The sequence below is a fragment of the Schistocerca gregaria genome, chromosome X (genome assembly GCF_023897955.1).
Source record: "Schistocerca gregaria isolate iqSchGreg1 chromosome X, iqSchGreg1.2, whole genome shotgun sequence".
Taxonomy (NCBI): domain Eukaryota; kingdom Metazoa; phylum Arthropoda; class Insecta; order Orthoptera; family Acrididae; genus Schistocerca; species Schistocerca gregaria.
In genome coordinates, this window is record NC_064931.1 from 29,893,196 (window position 1) to 29,910,493 (window position 17,298).

Below are 17,298 nucleotides of genomic sequence, written 5' to 3' on the forward strand. Positions count from 1 at the left end.
CGCCTAGAACCGCGAGACCACCGCGGCCGGCTTTTTACAGATAGCTGCAGTCTGATTTTCATTAGGGCACACCTTACAAAATAATGTGGATATAGGTTAAGATCGGACATCAAACTCGACCTTACGTTCACCGGTTTATGGCACGAACTTGGTGGAAATGGATAGAAGAGGGACAGGGGGAAAGGAAGGCGGAGAGATGGCGGCGAGTGGCGAGGAAGCCGTGGACAGCACCGGAAGGCGGCGGCCGCTTGTCATTCTGCAGCGCGGCGCGCGCCATGTGAGTGACCGGACGGCGCTGCCAGCACAGTCTGCGCCGCGCTCTCCTCGCAACACGACCGACCGCACGGTACCCGCGGGCTCACTGCTGCACAAGTGTTGCCGGAACTCATCTACGCGAGCAAACGTACTCGTTGAGGCATTGCAACTGTTATGGCTGTGTGAAATACAGGTAATTTCTTTCGTTGTTGCGGTCTTCGTTCTAAAGACTACAGCTTTCCACGCTCGTCCATCCTGTCCAAGCCTATTCGTCTCTGCATAACTGTCGAAAAACCTGCTTACTGAATTCGGGAATTGCTGTCCTCTACAATCCCCCCGCCCCTTCCAACCCACTCACCTCCCTTCACACTTCTCTCAATTACTGACTCAGGATATGCCCTATCAACCGATTCCCTCTTTTAGTCAAATTTTGCCACAAATTTCTTTTTTCCAAATTCGGTTCAGTAGCTCCTCTTTAGTTATTCGATGTATCAATCTAATTTTCTGTATTCTTCTACAGCATAACATTTCAAAAGCTTCTGTTTTCTTCTTCTGTGAACTGCTTATCGTCCACGTTTCACTTCCGCATCGCAAACAAATACCCTTTGAAAAGACTTCATAACAGTTAAATTTATATTAGATGTTAACAGATTCCTCATTCTAGGAAATCCTCTTCTTACTACTGCTAGTCTATATTTTATATCCTCTCTGTTTCGTCCACCATAATCTATTTTGTTGCACAAATAACAGAACTAACCTGCTGTTTTTAGTGTCTGATATCCTAATCTAACTCCTCGCATCGCATGAGTTAATTCGATTACACTCCATTATCCTAGTTTTGCTTTTGTTGAGATTCATCTTATAATCACTTTTCAACACAATATGTCCGCTCACACTTGTTTCTAGGTCCACTGACAGAATTACACCTCGGGCATGGATGTGTGTGATGTCCTTAGGTTAGTTAGGTTTAAGTAGTTCTAAGTTCTAGGGCACTGATGACCTCAGAAGTTTAGTTCCATAGTGCTCACAGCCATTTGAACAGAATTACAATGGTATCGACAAACCAGAAAGTTTCTATTTCTTCTCCGTGAACTTTAATCCCCTTTTGGAAATTCTCTCTTGCTACATTTTCTGCTGGCTCAATGTCCAGACTGAATAACATCTGGGATAGGCTACAACCCTGTCTCCCTCCCTTCTCATAGTCTCTGTATAGTTGTATCCTGTATTTCATTCCTGCTACCTTCGGTATTTCGAAGAGTGTATTCCAAAAAGGAAGGAAGACTGGGCTTTAATGTCCGGTCGTCTTCGATATCATAAGACATGAAGCACAAGCTCGAAACGATTCAAGGATCGGGAAGGAAATCAGCCGTGTCGTTTCAAAGGAGTCATCACGGCATTTACCCGGAGAGATTGAGAGAATACGTCGATCAAAATGGTCGGACGCAGATTTGAATCGTCGTCCTCCCGAATGCGACTCCAGTGCGCTAACCACTGCCCCACGTCGCCCGGCAAGAGTGTATTATGTTGTAAGGGCAGTCTCGCGTGTTCCCGCATTTTTCCAGAAACCAAGCTGATTTTCCGCCAGTTTTTCCATTCTTCCACGAATGATTCCTGTTAGTATTTTGTTATTAAACTCATGATTCGGTAGTACTCACAGCTGTAAGCATATGCCTTCTTTGGAACTGGAATTAGTCTATTCTTTCTGAAGTCTGAGACTATTTTGCCTGTGTCTTAATCTCGTACACCCGATGGAATAGTTTTGTCATGGCTGCATCTTCCAAGGATCACAGACATTGTTAGGTAATATTGTCTATTCCAGGTCAGAGCGGAACATCAGTTTCTCACAATTATTAACTTTTTTCAACAAAACAGAGCCATTTCTTTGTTGTAAGATATCACTGTCGCCTTCGGCTGTTGAAATTATTTATGATGAAATTCGCTATTGTAGTTTTAGAAGGTAATTTCTTACTGAAACTCAGACAATAGCCAGTCACCTCAATTTTTTGCATTTTAGCAACGTGGATCCGTTTTTAGTTTCAAAATTGGGAAGTTCTTCACTAAATAGTATCCAAAGTTTTCAACGTTAGTATAGTGTTGTACATCGAGTGTACTTCAAAAATTGTCGTCAAAGCACAACTTTTCTTTTTTTCTTTGCACCGTATGCAATACGAAACATGAAAACCGAGCACCGTGTTTGACACAATGAATTCAGCTAACTGCAATATGGGGGACACGAAAGACAGGGGGGGGGGGGGGGGGGCGGAGGAGGAATGTCAAATTCCCTACGAGCCATCTTCGTGCCGGGATCAGTCTTCTGAATAATCTATGGCTGGGTTCGTTGAATACTGTTTTACGATCCGAGTTTGTACCCTGTCTCAACGACGACAGAACGTTGAATAGTTTATCTTCAGCGCGACAACCCTACTGTAATTTAAGATGTGGTACTTACGTGTCGAACAAAACCCGTTTCTTCATATTTGACAAATTATTGGCTGGGAAACTCAGTGACTTTATAAGTACTAACTATAAACTTTATTTCAGTCATATGCTAACGTAAATGCTCGGGAAGATGTCTAATAATATTCATACTTACGACAGTTCTAACGGTGATCAGAAACGTACCCGTGGAAGCTATGCATTATACAAAACAAATAATTTTTAAGAATAGAAGATGTAGTTGTGGACGTCCATCTGAGTTGACGGTTCTGTTTTTCAGCACAATTTCTCGACTGCTCAGCCAATTGTTTTCGTGTTGATCTGCGAGCAATTGTTGTAAATGTGCTTTCTGTCTTTCACGTTAGTATTAGACTGAAATGAACTTTATAGATACTTACTCACATTCTACTATGAACAACGAAATGTCTAAACTGTGCTACTGTAATTTCGACCATTTAGGCATTTCCATGTGGATCATAGCGCAGTTGCAACAGCAACGTGTACATGCAGGTTCGAATCCTACCTTGGGCATGGATGTGTGTGATGTCCTTAGGTTAGTTAGATTTAAGTAGTTCTAAGTTTAGGGGACTGATGACCTCAGATGTTAAGTCCCTTAGCGCTTAGAGCCATTTTTGAATGCCTCCGAATTTTAAAAGTGTAAACTCTTAAGGCTTTTTAAATAAAATAAACGTTATTAATGTTCTACATATTTGTTCTACATATTTTCGTCCCTCCGCCTCCAGAGGGCTCCGAATTGTGGCGGGTAACATGGCGGTGTGTAACGTGAATATGTAGGTGCGTGAGAAACAGCATGCTGTAATTGAGTTTCGGATTATAAGAGTTCTCCCATTCGTCCCTACTTGGAGCAATCCGATGAGGTTGTGGCTCCGTCAACGAAAGCAAACATTCTACAGTGACTGTATCAACAAACTGGTATCTCGTTGAGAGAAATGTGTTCGTCTCCAAGATGACTATGTTGAGAAATAAATATACAGACACGAAGAATAAAGATGTAAGGTATTAATAACGATTGTTTTATTTAAAGAGCTATACGTATGCTGTTCATGGCCAGTCCAGTGTTGAGGCCGTTCATTTCTCTTACATGCTGGTGCCAGCGCGGTTGTGCTCTACCCTGCTGAGAAATGAAATTTTCAGCTTGTTCTCACAGTTATGCGAGACAGGGGAAATGAACGAGCGAGTAGTGTAAATACAGAGTGTTACAAAAAGGTACGGCCAAACTGTAAGGAAACATTCCTCACACGCAAATAAAGAAAAGATGTTATGTGGACATATGTCCGGAAACGCTTAATTTCCATGTTAGAGCTCATTTTAGTTTCGTCAGTGTGTACTGTACTTTCTCGATTCACCGCCAGTTGGCCCAATTGAAGGAAGGTAATGTTGACTTCGGTGCTTGTGTTGACATGCGACTCATTGCTCTACACTAATAGCATCAAGCACATCAGTACGTAGTATCAACAGGTTAGTGTTCATAACGAACGTGGTTTTGCAGTCAGTGCAATGTTTAAAAATGCGGAGTTGGCAGATGCCCATTTGATGTGTGGATTAGCACGGGGCAATAGCCGTGGCGCGGTACGTTTGTATCGAGACATTTCCAGAACGAAGGTGTCCCGACAGGAAGACGTTCGAAGCAATTGATCGGCGTCTTAGGGAGCACGGAACATTTCAGCCTATGAATCGGCTGGGGAAGACCTAGAACGACGAGGACACCTGCAATGGACGAGGCAATTCTTCGTGCAGTTGACGATAACCCTAAGGTCAGTGTCAGAGAAGTTGCTGCTGTACAAGGTAACGTTGACCACGTCACTGTATGGAGAGTGCTACGGGAGAACCAGTTGTTTCCGTACCATGTACAGCGTGTGCAGGCACTATCAGCAGCTGATTGCCCTCCACGGGTCCACTTCTGCGAATGGTTCATCCAACAATGTGTCAATCGTCATTTCACTGCAAATGTTCTTTTTACGGATGAGGCTTCATTCCAACGTGATCAAATTGTAAATTTTCGCAATCAACATGTGTCGGCTGACGAGAATCCGCACGCAATTTTGCAATCACGTCATCAACACAGATTTTCTGTGAACGTGGGGACCGGGCGTGAGTCGTGCTTCGGTAGCTCAGATGGTAGAGCACTTGCCCGCGAAGGGCAAAGGTCCAGAGTTCGAGTCTCGGTCGGGCACACAGTTTTAATCTACCAGGAAGTTTCATATCAGCGCACACTCCGGCGCAGAGTGAAAATCTCATTCTACGCAACTATACTTTAGCGGTGAAAAGTGTTGGTAATATACTACAACATTCCAAATAAAAATGCAGCAGTTTCTAAAAAGTAGAGAATAATCAGAAAAAGAGGGAAACAGAAGAGAATCGTAAACAGTCGTCAAGATATCCGCAGAAACCAGTATTGTGCGATACATAGTTCAAAGAAGAAGAAAGTTGACCCATAATATGTGTATTGTTGGTGCATTCTCGCGACTGTTCACAGACACGGGATGTTTTCGTCGTAGGCAAGTGCCCAGCCCTGTATCGGAGTCTCAGAGCAGCTGATCCGTTCGCCAGACGGCCGGCACTATGAATCCTGTTCACGGCAATGGAGAACGGGCCACGGTATTGTAGCGTCACCAACATCGAGGTGAACCACGACTGAAAGGGGAAATAAGCTACTTGCAAATTTTTCTTGCTTCAGTTTCTTAAACGATTCTGAACACACGTTAGTCACGAATGAAAGTACTGACACGAACATCGTTACTGTTGCGAGGAAGCATCAAGTAGGATGGGCGTACGAGGCTTGATATCTTTGTTGATTGTAGGAGGAATACTGTTACCGCGCCGGCCGGTGTGGATCAGCGGTTCTAGGCGCTTCAGTCTGGAACCGCGCGACCGCTACGGTCGCAGGTTCGAATCCTGCCGCGGGCATGGATGTGTGTTATCTCCTTAGGTTAGTTAGGCTTAAGAGGTTTAAGATCTAGGGGACTGATGACCTCAGATGTTTAAGTCCCATAGTGCTCAGAGCCATTTGAACCATTTGAACTGTTACCGCACAGAAGTAAGAGATAATGTACTCAAGTCGCATATCAAACTCTAGAGTGGTCCAGTTGGTGTAGCCGTCCTGGTCTTGCGCGAAAATAGCGGACCGAGCGAGGTGGTTAGTGTGCAGGCGCACGCCTTCGCCAGCATACCGGCCGGCACTAGGAAACATTGTGTAACAGGCGCTGAACTAAGCGAGCCTATGACAAGAGAAGACCCAAACACGTTCTCAGGCTACGCTCCGACAGCGCCCTCTGGGCGGCGTGCATATAGGCCGCCGTCGCCGACCGAGCTGTCTCATCCTCTCGATCTGTCTCTGTACCTCAATACGTCGCATCGGGACTCTGTTCGTATTGCACCTCAACAGGTCGCATTATGCTCTAGTCTTCCACAGTAATGGTCGTCGCCTCGCACCTTAGCTAGCTGTGAGGGACCGTCAGTCATTGAATACAGTTGTGATACTGGCACGGATAAGATTCGAGAATTAGTACAATGTGATTGCTGTGAACCACAGAACTTCAGATAGGACGTCATTGTAGTTAAGTACTTAACTGGTTCCTTTACTGAAGTGTATTTTGACCACGTGTGCATTTTGTCGCCGGCATGGATGTGTGTGATGTCCTTAGGTTAGTTAGGTTTAAGTAGTTCTAAGTTCTAGGGGACTGATGACCTCAGAAATTAAGTCCCATAGTGCTCAGAGCCATTTGAACATTTTTTTTTTTTTTTTTTTTGCATTTTGTGTTGTGGTGAAAGGAAACTGGCCATTCTCTCCTCATCCAGCCAGGAACCACAAAACATTACAGCAGCGCACAGCCACAATAGTTAGCGCACTGGATTCGCATTCGGGAGGACCGCGGTTCAAACCTGCGTCCGGCCATCCTGATTTTGGTTTTCCGTGATTGCCCTAAATCGATTCAGGCAAATGCCTCAAGAGAGGCAGAAAATCAGATATGCAATCATCAAATATATTCATGCAAACAGATGCAAAAATGCATTTGAAAATGAGAATAAATTATCGCCACGCTTTGTACTAGGCATAAAAAATTAGTAACTGGTGCTGTTTTCGTTATTTAAACCGCGAATGACAGAATTGCGGGCTTTCCTGAAACATCTAATATGAGGAACGAAATTAAGAAGAATTGGATTAGAGATGGAACGCATGCTCATATTGTGGAAGGAACGGGAAGGAAATCGGTTGTGTCCTTTCTGATGAACCACCTACATCTACATACATATACCGCAAGCCACTACACGGTGCTTGGCAGAATATAGCTTGTGCTTCTGCTAATCATTCCCTTGTTGTATCCATTCGGAAGTGGACGAGGGAAAAGCGACTACATATATGCTCCCATACGAGCCTTGATTTTCCTTGTCTTCGTTGTTCGTATGCGAAATGTAGGTTGGTGGCAGTAGGATCGTTCTGCAATCTGTCGGAAACTTTCTCAATAGTGTTTGGCGAAAGCAACGTCATCTTCCATCCAGGGAGCCCCATTTGACGTCACGTAACGTTTCCATGATACTCGTGTCTTGATAGAACCTGCCGGTAACAAATGTAGCAGCACCGTCTGAATTATTTCGATATATTCCTTTAATGCGACCTGACGGGTATCCCAAACACTCGAACAGCGCTCGGTAAAGGGCCGCATAAATGTTCGACTCGTTGTGTAGTTTATCTACATCTACATCTACATGATTACTCTGCAATTCACATTTAAGTGCTTGTCAGAGGGTTCATCGAACCATAATCATACTCTCTCTCTACCATTCCACTCCCGAACAGCGCGCGGAAAAAACGAACCCCTAAGCCTTTCTGTTCGAGCTCTGATTTCTCTTATTTTATTTTGATCATTCCTACCTATGTAGGTTGGGCTCAACAAAATAATATCGCATTCGGAAGAGAAAGTTGGTGACTGAAATTTTGCAAATAGAACTCGCCGCGACGAAAAACGTCTTTGCTTTAATGACTTCCATCCCAACTCGCGTATCATATCTGCCACACTCTCTCCCCTATTACGCGATGATACAAGACGAACTGCCCTTTTTTGCACCCTTTCGATGTCCTCCGTCAGTCCCATCTGGTAAGGATCCCACACCGCGCACCAATATTCTAACAGAGGACGAACGAGTGTAGTGTAAGCTGTCTCTCTAGTAGGCTTGTTGCATCTTCTAAGTGTCTTGCCAATGAAACGTAACCTTTGGCTCGCCTTCCCCACAATATTATCTATGTGGTCTTTCCAACTGAAGTTGTTCGTAATTTTAACATCCAGGTACTTAGTTGAATTGACAGCCTTGAGAATTGTACTACATATTTATCGAGTAATCGAATTCCAACGGATTTCTTTTGGAACTCATGTGGATCACCTCACACTTTTCGTTATTTAGCGTCAACTGCCGCCTGCCACACCATACAGCAATCTTTTCTAAATCGCTTTGCAACTGATACTGGTCTTCGGATGACCTTACCAGACGGTAAATTACAGCATCATCTGCGAACAGCCTAAGAGAACTGCTGAACTGCTGAGATTGTCACCCAGGTCATTTATATACACTCCCGGAAATTAAAATAAGAACACCGTGAATTCATTGTCCCAGGAAGGGGAAACTTTATTGACACATTCCTGGGGTCAGATACATCACATGATCACACTGACAGAACCACAGGCACATAGACACAGGCAACAGAGCATGCACAATGTCGGCACTAGTACAGTGTATATCCACCTTTCACAGCAATGCAGGCTGCTATTCTCCCATGGAGACGATCGTAGAGATGCTGGATGTAGTCCTGTGGAACGGCTTGCCATGCCATTCCCACCTGGCGGCCTCAGTTGGACCAGCGTTCGTGCTGGACGTGCAGACCGCGTGAGACGACGCTTCATCCAGTCCCAAACATGCTCAATGGGGGACACATCCAAGGATCTTGCTGGCCAGGGTAGTTGACTTACACCTTCTAGAGCACGTTGAGTGGCACGGGATACATGCGGACGTGCATTGTCCTGTTGGAACAGCAAGTTCCCTTGCCGGTCTAAGAATGGTAGAACGATGGGTTCGATGACGGTTTGGATGTACCGTGCACTATTCAGTGTCCCCTCGACGATCACCAGAGGTGTACGGCCAGTGTAGGAGATCGCTCCCCACACCATGATGCCGGGTGTTGGCCCTGTGTGCCTCGGTCGTATGCAGTTCTGATTGTGCCGCTCACCTGCAGGGCGCCAAACACGCATAAGACCATCATTGGCACCAAGGCAGAAGCGACTCTCATCGCTGAAGACGACACGTCTCCATTCGTCCCTCCATTCACGCCTGTCGCGACACCACTGGAGGCGGGCTGCACGATGTTGGCGCGTGAGCGGAAGACGGCCTAACGGTGTGCGAGACCGTAGCCCAGCTTCATGGAGACGGTTGCGAATGGTCCTCGCCGATACCCCAGGAGCAACAGTGTCCCTAATTTGCTGGGAAGTGGCGGTGCGGTCCCCTACGGCACTGCGTAGGATCCTATGGTCTTGGCGTGCATCTGTGCGTCGCTGCGGTCCGGTCCCATGTCGACGGGCACGTGCACCTTCCGCCGACCACTGGCGACAACATCGATGTACTGTGGAGACCTCACGCCCCACGTGTTGAGCAATTCGGCAGTACGTCACCCCGGCCTCCCGCATGCCCACTATACGCCCTCGCTCAAAGTCTGTCAACTGCACATACGGTTCACGTCCACTCTGTCGCGGCATGCTACCAGTGTTAAAAACTGCGATGGAGCTCCGTATGCCACGGCAAACAGGCTGACACTGACGGCGGCGGTGCACAAATGCTGCGCAGCTAGCGCCATTCGACGGCCAACACCGCGGTTCCTGGTGTGTCCGCTGTGCCGTGCGTGTGATCATTGCTTGCACAGCCCTCTCGCAGTGTCCGGAGCAAGTATGGTGGGTCTGACACACCGGTGTCAATGTGTTCTTTTTTCCATTTCCAGGAGTGTAGATCAGGAACAGCAGAGGTCCCAGGATGCTTCCCTGGGGAACACGTGTATCACTTCAGTTTTACTCGATGATTTGCCGTCTGTTACTACGAACTGCGACCTTTCTGACAGGAAATCACGAATCCAGTCGCACAACTGAGACGATACCCCGTAGGCCCGCAGCTTGATTAGAAGTCGCTTGTGAGGAACGGTGTCCAAAGCTTTCCGGAAATCTAGAAATATGGAATCAACTTGAGATCCGTTTTCGATAGCGGCCATTACTTCGTGCGAATAAAGAGCTAGCTGCGTTGCACAAGAACGAAGTTTCCTGAAGCCATGCATAAATGAGCTACAGTTTCCTAGAGTTATTCCAATAAACCAAAGTCGACCACTCACCTTCCCTACAACCGACCTCATATGCTCGTTCCATTTCATGTCACTTTGCAACGTTAGGCCCGATATTTAATGGAAGTGACTCTGCCAAGAAGCATGACACAAACACACTATTCGAACATTGCGAGATTGTTCTTTGTACTTTTGTACATTAAATGATATTTTTCCACATTTACAGCAAGATGCCATTCATCTCACCATCCGGGCATTTGCCATAAACATTTTAACGAAACCACAATGAACCTACATCTGAAAGACCGAATGCGTATTTAAACCACCGTCCTCCATCGCACAGATTGCTAAGCTGTGTCTTCTGATAATATCCTAAGGAGAATGCCTGAGGTGTAGAATACAGAGCCAACCTCGTCAGCAAGTAGTTTTTCTTCCGAAGACGACGGCGGAGACAGTTGCCGAAGTTTTATTCGAAATGACATGGCAGTATTAACGAAAAGATTTTGTTTTGTAATTACATATTTTGGACATTATTATATGTCAAATGTCTTCTAATTAAGTTTCACTCGTCCTGTGACATTTTTTAAAACCGTTTAGAAATATACTGCGGACGTTATTGTACTTTGGTATACGAAGAAAAGTTCAGTAATTTGTAGGTGAAAAATAAAATAAATGCGGGAGCGTGGTCAGGTTACATGTCGTCTACTTACGTAGCGACCGATTAAGTGCTATCATATACCTCACTCATGCTCAGTAAACAATGTTTAGGGACGGTATGGGGATCATGTTATATGTGTAGCTGAGATTAGTAAATGACTGATAATTTTTTAGCATTGTTATGCTGTGTCTCTGATGTTGATATTATTTGAGCAATGTACTGTTGTGTCCTTTGTGTTACGAATAATAAATGATAGTATGCCATAGAGAGTAACACAGGAACACGCAGTGTAATTTGAGAAACTGTACACCGCTTGTAGTAGTCTTTCTTGCCAGTCAGTACGAGAGATCACAATATCTGCAGCTACCTCACATTAGCATTTTGGGATGTAAGTGGGTCGCTTGTAGAGTCTAACAACCATGTAGCTTTCTGCTTTCACCCACGTGGTATTTATTATCTACTACTCTTGTTCTTCTTCGGAATCCTCTTTCCAATTTTGAGGGATGCTCAGTTTCAAACTGCGGAATTTGTGACATCATCGTGATCTCTAGTCTAATTGCTTGAAGAGTAATATCTACCACTGTTTTCTGGACTGTTGACGAAACGACGGTATCTTAGAGGGTAGAATTTTGGATGTGAATGTCGCATACCCCACTCACTGTTCTAAGTCTAGGGGACTGATGACCTTAGGTGTAAAGTCCCATAGTGCTCAAAGCCGCTTGAACCATTTTTTTTTAAAGTCGTACACATTTGTATGAATCTTGTCATTTCAACTGTAATTGAAATGCTCGTATTAATCACGAGAAAAAATATAATTTCTTATAATGTTTTTTTGTGGTATCCGAGCTAGCAAGTTTGGAAAGCAGCCTGGTTTATCCAGATCAGTCTTGACTTGTACTGTGGAGCACTCCTCAAGGTAAACTGATATATGGGTATTGACTTTTTTGTAATGTACAGGTGGTGTATAAAAAATATCGAAACACCGTGAGAGATGCATTCCTGAACATAAATGTAAGATTGCAGGTTGCGCTGTTGTACGAGGACGCGCTAAAAAGTAATGCCTCCGAATTTTTTTTATTCTATCTTCAATATCGATTGAGGTATTACATGTTATGAAAATTACTCGGTCGACGTTTCCGCTTCGCTGACGCAAGTTGCAACGTTCCGCCGCTAGAGGGCTCAGAATTCTAGTATGTAACATGGCGGCGCGTAACGTAACTACGTCGGTGTGTGAGGAACAGCACCCAGTAATCGAGTATCGAATTCGAAGAGTTCGTTCACACACATGGCACCTTCTCCTGCAGCATGAAAATGCCAGACCACACAGAAGCGTTGCGGCCTCCGCAATAATTCGACGCCTTGGGTTCAGTGACATCGATCATCATCCATAAAGTCCAGACTTGGCCCCATCCGGTGTTCATCTGACTTCAGAACTTAAAGAACACCTTCGAAGACTTTACTTTGACAGTGATGAACCAGTTGAAGCAGAGGTGAGATTGTGGCTGCATCAGTAAACTCGAACATTCCACAGTGACAGTATCAACAAACTGGTCTCTCATTGGGAGAAATTTATTCGTCGCCAAGGTAACTATGTTGAGAAATAAATGTGTAGACAGTAATAATGAAGATGTAGATTGTTTATGAAGTTCGTTTTGTTTAAAAATCTTTGAGTTTTCACATACAAAATTTGGAGGGATTACTTTCCCGCGCGCCCTTACAGCTGTACAAAAGTTATTACACAGTGCAGGCTGTACACTATAAAATGCTGTAGAGCATAATGCACTGAAGCGCCAAACAAGCTGGTATACGTATGAGTATTCAAATACAGAGATATGTAAACAGGCAAAATACGTGGCTGCGTTCGGCAACGCCTATATAACACAAGTGTCTGGCGCAGTTGTTAGATCAGTTACTGTTGCTACAATGGCAGGTTATCAAGATTTAAGTGTGTTTGATCGTGGTGTTATAGTTGGCGCACTAGTGATGGGACACAGCGTCTCCGAAGTAGCGATGAAGTGGCGGTTTTTCCGTACGACCATTTCACGAGTGGACCGTGAATATCAGGAATCTGGTAAAACATCAAATCTTTGGCATTGCTGCGGCCGGAAAAAGATCCTGTAAGAATGGGACCAACGACGATCGAAAAGAATCGTTGCACGTGACAGATTGATACAGATTCCAATGCTGGGCCATCAACAAGTGTCAGCGTGCGAACCATTCATTGATATGGGCTTTCGGAGCCGAAGGCCAACTCGTCTACCCTTGATGACTGCACGACTCAAAGCCTTACGCCTCGCCTGGGCCGCCGGCCGCGGTGGTCTCGCGGTTCTAGGCGCGCAGTCCGGAACCGTGCGACTGCTACGGTCGCAGGTTCGAATCCTGCCTCGGGCATGGATGTGTGTGATGTCCTTAGGTTAGTTAGGTTTAAGTAGTTCTAAGTTCTAGGGGACTAATGACCACAGCAGTTGAGTCCCATAGTGCTCAGAGCCATTTTTTTTCGCCTGGGCCCGTCAACATCGAAGTGGACTGTTGATATGTTGCCTGGTTGGACGAGTCTCGTTTCAAATTGTATCGAGCGGATGGACGTGAACGGGTATGGAGACAACCTCGTGAATCCATGAACTGTGCATGTCAGTAGGGGATTGTTCAAGCTGGTGGAGGCTGTGTAATGGTGTGGGGCGTGTGTAGTTGGAGTGATATGGGACCCCTGATACGTCTAGATACGACTCTGACAGGTGACACGCACCTAAGCATCTTGTCTGATCAACTGCATCCATTGTGCATTCCGACGGTCTTGGGCAATTCCAGCAGGACAATGCGACACCACACACGTCCAGAATTGTTACAGAGTGGCCCCAGCAACGCTCTTCTGAGTTTAAACACTTCCCAGACATGAACATTATTGAGCATATCTGGGATGTCTTGCAACGTACTGTTCGGAAGAGATCTCCACTCCCTCGTACTCTTACGGTGTTATGGACCGCTGCGACCGGTTCATGGTGTCAATTCCCTCCAGCACTACTTCAGATATTAGTCGAATCCATGCCACGTCGTGTTGCGGCGCTTCTGCGTGCTCGCGGGGGCCTTCCCCACGATGTTAGGCAGGTGTACCAGTTTCTTTGGCTCTTCTGTGTATTATACGTGTTCAGTTAACACGTTGTGTCACCACCTAATATACCACTGATAGAACTGACCGGAGCAGCCTCCCTTCAGTGCAGCGGCTGTCTCAAATTAGTCATTTGAGTTGTTTGATATTGTTACACTTGCTTTCTACACATTCCCCCCTCCCCCTCTCATAAGTTCTGTACCACGAATTTTTTAACACTTTTCGCTTCAACAGAGTACGAGGCAAGAATCACGTGACAAACATTGAGGTTGCGTTCGTTAAAAGAATCGGGAAGAGAAATAATATTAATTACGTTAAATTTGCATTTGTGCCTTGAAAGTGGCAGAGTGTGCACCTGTCGAAATATCGACGGTTAACACTTTATATGCTAGGAAAAATTCAAGTTTCAGAGAATCTACGTATTCTGTCTTTTGTGCTAATAATAAAAATTGAACTTGATTCGCCTTACATACTCGGTAAGAGATGGCTCTGAGCACTATGCGACTTAACTTCTGAGGTCATCAGTCGCCTAGAACTTAGAACTAATTAAACCTAACTAACCTAAGGACATCACACACATCCATGCCCGAGGCAGGATTCGAACCTGCGACCGCAGCGGTCGCTCGGCTCCAGACTGTATCGCCTAGAAACGCACGGCCTCGGTAAGAGATTCTACGAAATTGTACATAGATACTGTTTACCATAACAAGATGCATTATTAAAAACTATTTTTGATGAATTAGTAAAGACGTGGGATTTACTAAGTAACACCATAGTACGGAGTAAAACTGAGCTCTGACGATTGTAAAACTTGTCCACCATAAACAATTTTTGTCGTGGAGTCGCAGTTCTTTTTTTCGGTCTCATTGTTAGTTATTTATTTTCGTGTCAGAAACTTAAATATTACATACTGTTATGACTATATTACTTTTCCAAAACGTGGCCACTTTTAATGCATTTTCTGTTCCATGACGAACTACATATTCTGTGCAGGAGGCAGGACACAGTCGGTAGTGAAGCATATGATGAACAGTCTCGTCTTCTACACAGTCACAGTGATCAGTGTAGGACCATCTTGCCAAATTAACCTTTGATCTACCAAGTCCATACCTTAGTTTATTCTGGGACTTCTAAGACGTCCATTTCTCATCATACCCAGGAGATAAAGTTTCAGAAACACTTTTCCAGCCAGGCGGAAGGTAGGTCGTAGGCCTCCATAATTGCAACCTAGCATTTTCAGCAGAGGTTCTAAGTGCCGTTGATGTTCTAAGGAAACTCCTCCTTACCTTCAGCCCTTGCTGCTGCGGTTCGTACCCATTCAGGGAATGGGCTCTCTGCTGCTTCACTGTCTTTCTTTCCTCATTCGCTGCTATTTATTGTTATTAAAAACGTTGATACAATATCTTAAATTTAATTGGAAAATGCATAGCACAAGATTATATAAATGTTTGTTGAAGGTTAAAAATATGATTCCGTCGGTTCTGAAAACTGTTATATTTAATTTTTTTTTAAATTGACATTCACTACAGGCGTGATCGGCTATTAAGCCTTTGTTAAGTGATACTTACATATACATGTGCGTCAGCAGCGTTTATATACTGAATACTTTTTCATTTTGGCATCCGTTTGCATAAACGGACACGTTAGATCAGGCAGAGAGGGAATTTTTGTCTAAAACTTTGTCAGTTGTATACATAATGAAGGAGATGACAAATGAATCTCAGCAAGTCAAGGTACGAGTTAACCATCACGCTTGTACGTGTTAACTTGTCTTTTATGTAAATCACGTGTCGTCTCATTCAGAGTGCACGCGTTTCACAAAATTCTAGATTGTCACTGCAGAAATTGCCTGTCCACGCACGTGTCTACTAATGTTCGTTTACTAACGCGTACCCTGTCGGAAATTTGTGCCAAACTAAAAAAGTGGTAAGAGCAGGAATCGCGTTGACGCACATGAGTATGCAAGTTTCACTTGACAATGACGTAAGATTTAAAAAAAAGTCGTGCAGTGAATGCCAATAAATGTTTTGGTTTTGGTGAAATGTTTACAGACATTTTGAAATAATGACTTACCTTCAACAAATTTTTAGCTGGTGTGAAACCCAGCGTAAAAAATTATTATATTTATGTGTTATAATTAGGAAAGTGTTTCTTATCGCTAAGGGATGGCGCTTGCAAACCTGTTGACTGTGTTGCAGATATCGTGCTCGTGATGTGGATGCTGATTGTGTGCACACTCAATGTTGTACACGCCAGTTTTCGCCGGTGAGTGGCAGTACTACAGTTGGAACTATGGCTTGGCGGTAGTGTTTTAGTTTTGCTCAAATAAGACTACTTCCCACTTCTCCACTAAGTATAGTAACACGATATCTTTATTTGCAGTGGTTGCCATAAGCAAGGGAGAGAGTCAAGAATGAGCTTTACCTCTATGCATTATATCATCTATCTCGGCTTACAGGGCAACATGAAATGTGGACAAAAGTCATTTCCATCATGCTTTCAGTATGCTATAGATCCTACGGACAATTTATGCAATGAATTTATCCAATTAACTAGTATTGATCCCTGATGTGCACTAGTAAGCATGATAATAAGGGATTTATCCTTCTGAGTATCGCACCAATCTTGTCCTCTTAACACGTTTACTCTATTTGCATTTAAATAAATTTTCAGTCTGTGTTTGGCAGAACATAATGATAATATTAAAATGGAAAAACATTTACTAATGTTCCGCAAAACTAGATTCACTTGGTTACGAACCCGCTTTGGGCTTCTCAGGCTACCTTCAGGAGACAATCGAATATCGCAAACGCAGATAAATATGATGTGCGACTTAGACAGATTTTATTTATACAGAAGATATAAAAATGATAAAGTGTTTACAAAGGCAAATATTACAATAATCATATTAACTAAAAGAGGTAGGGAGTAAACAAAGTTTTTATGTGGAGATACAAATGATCAGAAAAATAATGAAATTACAGTTTGAGTCCAGTATTTGTAACAAAAACTTAATTTAACAAAGAGAAAAGTGGGAATTGAGTCTGATCATTTAATATTAGACTGGTACTCGGTATCATGTGTTTGTTCATTTCCAGTATTTTCACTGAGGTCATCCTTCTGTTTATCTTGACAGACTTTACAACTTCACATCCCACATCATATGAATGGTTTTCTTCTAAACGATGACCAGCTTCTCACATTCTCATGAAGCCTAATTGCCACAGCTTTGCCTGACTGACCAATATACACTTTTTCGCACTGCTTGCAAGTGATTTCATATACACCACTCTGTGCCACGTGTTGCAGCTTGTCCTTCCTATTTAATAAAAATTTTGATATATTATTGGTATTATAAATTGTAATTGCGAGACTAGTTTTTCTGCAAAGTTGCCTGAAAAATTTCCAGTATATGGAATTCTGTACCAGGATTTGAAATTACTGAGCGATTGCTGTTGGTCAGCTTATAGAAGTGGTGTAATGTAACTCATTTTCTTTTTTCGTAAAATA

General features: G+C 43.9%; 1 protein-coding gene across 1 annotated transcript in view; it reads left to right on the forward strand.

Moving 5' to 3' along the window:
- Window positions 1-331: 331 nt before the first annotated feature.
- LOC126298492 (uncharacterized) overlaps window positions 332-17,298 on the forward strand; it is a 1,054,904-nt gene continuing 1,037,937 nt past the window's right edge. Inside the window, exons 1-2 of the mRNA XM_049989828.1 lie at window positions 332-448; window positions 15,987-16,053. Coding sequence (XP_049845785.1) covers window positions 16,029-16,053 — 25 coding nt within the window. The 5' untranslated portion in view covers window positions 332-448; window positions 15,987-16,028. The remainder of the gene's footprint in view (window positions 449-15,986; window positions 16,054-17,298) is intronic.